Here is a 5,323-nt window from a genome sequence, read left to right on the forward strand (position 1 = left end):
TTATAAAATAATAAAAGATAATAATTGGTTGTAAAATTCAAGATATTAAAAGAAAGTTTACACCGTACTGTAGTTCCACCATGTTTGTACTTGGCTGCCACAGAGAAGGATAGATATGAACAACATATTCTGTCATTAGAAATTGCCCTCTGGAGTACCTATTCATACATTATTACAACATTACTTTTTTTTACATTATTACAACATTACTTTTTTTTAATATGGCAGTGGCAAAGTATTGGACTCCAACATGTGATTGCTAAGTGTTAACACATATCATTGCATCCTTAGCATAGTTTTCTACAGGGTATTTCAAGGATTTATTATTTGGGACTCATAGCAATGCACAAGTCACAAACCTACTGCTTTTTACAAAGTTCAAATGAAAAAGTATATAAAATGTTATTCCATACCTTGGCAGACAATAACTTTCTAGAATGCCTATCAGTTTTTGTTACTTCTAATTTCTCCATGATTGACAAAATATTGTGTACCTTTTGCTTCAGGTCCAAAGAATTAATTAAAGAAGCGATCCTGGACAATGACTTCATGAAGAACCTAGAGATTTCCCAGATCCAAGAGATAGTGGATTGTATGTATCCTGTTGAATATGGCAAAGACAGCTGTATCATCAAGGAAGGGGACGTGGGGTCACTGGTCTATGTCATGGAAGGTACTGTGTTTTACTTTTCCCACAGTTACTTTGCTTTTACTGTACAAGATTTGAAGATTTATTTTCCTGTCTGAGAGAAACTATACAGTGCTCTTTTTAAATAGATTGCATTGTGGAATGTCCTTTTAATATCCGTTACAGCTGTCTGCAGCTGTAAAAAAAAAAGGTTTCTATTAGAAAAATGAAGTTAAAATATCGCTGTGTGACTATTTTTTCGCACTTACCCCAGCTGTAAGTTGTTATAAATCCAAGGAGCATGAGGATGTGTGTGTATATATACAGTATATATATACATTTTTTTTAATTGAAATCATAATACATATATATATATATATACATATATGTCAACATGCTGTTGCTGCATCTTGTAAGTCTCCTAAACCTTGTTCTCTGTGCACCTCCAGCTGCTAAGTATTTTTAGCTTCAATGTACCTCCCAACTTTCTGATAAAGGGACACCTTTCAGCCAAAAGTATTAAGGCAGTGGACACACCCCTGCCATGCCCCCAGATATGTGGTCTATTAAGAATTTGTAGGCCAGAAATCATTAGTTAAACCCATAATTGTTTTTTCTAACTATTACCTTCCCTGTGTACTGTCTTTTTAAAATAGCAACCAAGATAATTAAGAGACAGGATGAGGTTTTTAGTGCAGAATAACACTTTCCATAGTTAAATAGTACTTTTTCATAGATATCTGTACAGCAGACCAAAAAAGGGACAACTAAGGAAGGAAGAACAGATGAATTTGGTTCCAAATAAGGGATAGTCCCTCCAAATGAGCGACAGTTTGGAGCTATGGCTTCAGGAGTATGTGTATGATGCACTTGTAGAGGCTTCAGTTTAGATAAGAAACTTTGTGGACATAGCTTGACACAAGTTGTGATGACAGTGAGGCGAGCATGGCACACATTAACAACATAGATATATATTAACATTTAAGGCCTTAATGACACTGGCAGTGACATACATGCATTTGTTTGCATCTACAGGTTGTTTCTATATGCATATAAATGCATGTAATGATTTTACATGGTCTAATTCACACTGTGCATTTACCCGTGTTTAGGTGCATTTAGGTTACATGTGTTTATAGAAATCTCTGTGTCCAAAGGCAGACATGTCTAAACGTGTTCATGATGTTAAAAGTACATTTAAATACATGGAAATGTAATATGGGAAGTATAAAGTTTGTTTGTATTTCACAGATCAATTTCTCTGCTTTGAAATAAAACAAGCATAGGAGGCAAGTGTGAATGTAATCTAAGATCATTATTATGATAAAATACTGTTTTAAGTTACCACAGTCCTTTGGTTCTTTATCTTTCCTCATTGGTATATAATTGGTGCATTAAGGGATTTTTAGCCATGCACATCAAATTCATGAGCAGATAATCAAAGTATATAAATCATTAACCCTTTGTAAAACCACAATTCCTTGCCTGGAGTTCTAGCCACTGAGCATAGATTGATTCTGTAGTTACATGTGGAAACCACCCATACTCTTTTGGGCTTATGCTCTGAGGAAAGAGTGATGGTAACATTCAAAACACACCAGCACATAGAAATTAGTCTGATTTCACGTTATTGTAATCAGATGAGAGAGAAAGAGATGAATGGTTTCTGTTCATTGTTGTACTTTACCCATCGAAAGTGCAGCGCATTTGCACTGATTTATCGAATAGACTGTCTTGAATAAAATATGGGCATTGTATTAAAACTGTGCCCTAACACCAACAGCAAAATATATTCTTTTTTTTTTCAAAGCATCTGTCTTATGATTTAATGGCTGTCATAGTTTCAGAAGCCTCAAGTGTGTTTTTTTTAATATTGTTTACAGAGCAAAAGGCAATCAATACCCCTTACTACTAGCCCAATGGGAAATTAAACACTTTAGATGTGAACAGTGAGTATTATGGCATAGGAACCCTCTGCAAAGGACAATGCTGACAGGTTTTGTGATTTTATCAGTGAAGAAATATTTAGGATGCCCATACAAACATTATTGCAGCAATGTAAGCACTTTTTGTTCAACCTAAGTTGCTGATATCCAACCCATATAGGGGCAGAAATCATCCCTGCAACCAATTTATGACTGATAACTACTGGATTTGAATTGCTAGAATGATAGATGTTGTTGTATGATTAGTGCATTTGTCGAGACATTCAGTCACAGTGCAGTTGTACATTGTGTTTCAGGTGTTCCCAATTTTGTGTCACAGTATGTATGCCTTTTAATAACCAATCTGCATTATGTTCAAGCCAGCTGGACAGATATCTATTTAAATGAGCAACTTAACCCCAATTGTATGCATAACAGGAATACGCCATTATGGGAAATATACACAATTTAAAATATATGGACATTGAAGGTTAATTTTAAAAGGAATTTTCTGAGTAAATTAATGATGCAAAGTTTTCTAAATAACATTAACAGCTACCTGGTTGCTTTTGCTCTGCATGTTGCAGAGCTGCTCTAGAACTCTCAGCCAAGTGCTTTTATGGCCTAAATATATACATGCGTATCATATGTTTTAAAGTGTATCTATAGCAAAACCCTTATTGTTAGTTTTGGGTAGAGTAGAGAATGGTTAAAACCTCCTGCGGGAAAAGATTTTTACTTCCCTGTTCTGTCCAAGAGACAGAACAGGGTATGAAAGAAAATATCTCTAAAGGGAAATCCGCTCTTGACAGTTGTCACTGAAAAAAAGTATCGCTATGGAAAGTTTTCTCAAGACAAAAAGAGTGGATGAATCTCCCTAGTGGGGACATAATCAGCAATAAAAACCTAAAAAGGGTTTTAATCTAACACATTGTATCCAGAATTTAAAAAAACAAAAAAAAACTTAGGTACACTTTCATTCTTTACCTTTAGTGACCTATAGTATTAATTCCCAGAACATCCAAGTGAGTCATACTATGTCACTCATTCCACTACCCTTCTTGTAATAATTATTTGTATAATTTTTTTCATCTATAGGGAGATGCATTAAAGTTTATTATATAAGTATACTCTACATTTTGGTTACGTGTGTAATTCATTTGATTTGGTATAGCAATCCCTTTCACTATTGACTAGTTTCACTTTTCTTCTCCTGTAAAAACGTTTACCATGCTTCTGAAATCTGCTGGTTGTGTGACAGAACTATCCGCCTCTTCTTTCATCTCCATCCATCCGCTCTGTTGAGAGATCAACTGGATTAAACTTTCCCCTTTACCTTCTCCTTGTCATGTTGTCAAGCTCTGTTCAGGGAATTGAATTACTTTTTCCAATCAGCTGGGCTGATTAGCTGGAGAAATCTTTTTTTCTTTCTCTATTGTTCGATTGCCATTTTCAGCCTCCCTGTCACACATTTGCCTTCCTGTGCTATTAACAGCATATTTTACTTTGAATTTCAAGCCTTTCTGCTGTCTCCATGTTTATAATTGTTCTCTGTGGGAAGTCGTGTGCAGTTTTTGTCAATGTTCTCACTGCAGATCTCTAGTTTTCTATGACCTGCCTTGGTCTGGCTGTGGATTTAGAAGGCTGATAATGAAACCTAAGCATATAATATGCCTGCTACAACCCCAGTATAGCAATGTATTGGTACTAGGATTGTATTTGTACTTGACATTCAAGTAACTAGTATTTTCTGGAGGGTAGGACTGCAATGATGGCCTTCATATTCTCTTGGTACAGGTTTTCTTTAATATGAAGTGAACATCAGACATCATAGATCATCAAGATCAGATAAGGCACACCGGGGTTGGGGACAAAGATATTTAAAGAGACAGTTCCCTTACAGTGCATTGAAACACCTGAAAATGACAGCAAGAAGAGTAGAAAAAACTGTTGATGTACAAGCAGTTTGTTTTTCTTTGTAATGAAACAAACATTGCTTTGCCATGACTTGAACAATGAATGGTGTTAACAGCAACGTCGAGACTGGCAAAGATCTTGCTACTTGGGCCAACAATCAATCTGCTGAAAATTAGCCCATGTATAAATGTAAATGACTCTTGCAACCAGTCAGTTATTATAAATTAAGACATCAATTAGAGTATGAAAAAAACTGGTCAGAGAGTGATCACATTTGTCAGTTTGGTAATCCAAAACTGGCCATAAAATACATACACACAACCTGTGCACGTTTGTTTATTTTATTCCCTAAAGGCAGCTCATTGCTCTACTTAATAAAATGATTATGTCACACTGTGAACCAAAGTGTCACACAAAATAGTATCCACATCTATCTCGTAACAGCTACACAATAATGTCCCCATTTGGATTTATATTTTTCACATTATTACTGGGATTTATATTTTACACATTATTATTTAGATGTTAGGAGATAGTTTTGGATACTATTTTGTGTGACACTTTGGTTCACAGCGCGACACAATCATTTTATTAATTTTTAATGATATTATCATATTATTTCAGTGTTGCTGCTATCACGCATCTGGTGAGGGGTCTATTTATTTTTCATTGCTCTACTTGTTTGTATCATCTATGTCCATGCACTCTGTGGACATTTAACACTAGTGATAAGGGTTTATTGGGGGGTAAATTATCTATTGAACAAAATCAACCTGGCGGATACACTTTTCCATGCAGATCCATTATTGTGTGGGTGTGTGTGGGGGGGGGGGGGGTTTGGGATATGCCAAAG

At 35.4% G+C, this 5,323-nt stretch overlaps 1 protein-coding gene across 2 annotated transcripts in view; it reads left to right on the forward strand.

Annotated features, from left to right (window-relative positions):
• Positions 1-5,323, forward strand: part of PRKG1 (protein kinase, cGMP-dependent, type I) — an 844,452-nt gene that overhangs the window by 236,519 nt on the left and 602,610 nt on the right. For both annotated transcript variants that reach the window (XM_018568606.1, XM_018568599.1), the window contains one exon: positions 507-673. In XM_018568606.1, coding sequence (XP_018424108.1) covers positions 507-673 — 167 coding nt within the window. The remainder of the gene's footprint in view (positions 1-506; positions 674-5,323) is intronic.

The sequence above is a fragment of the Nanorana parkeri genome, unplaced genomic scaffold, assembly GCF_000935625.1.
Source record: "Nanorana parkeri isolate BGI_ZX_2015 unplaced genomic scaffold, ASM93562v1 scaffold32, whole genome shotgun sequence".
Lineage (NCBI taxonomy): Eukaryota > Metazoa > Chordata > Amphibia > Anura > Dicroglossidae > Nanorana > Nanorana parkeri.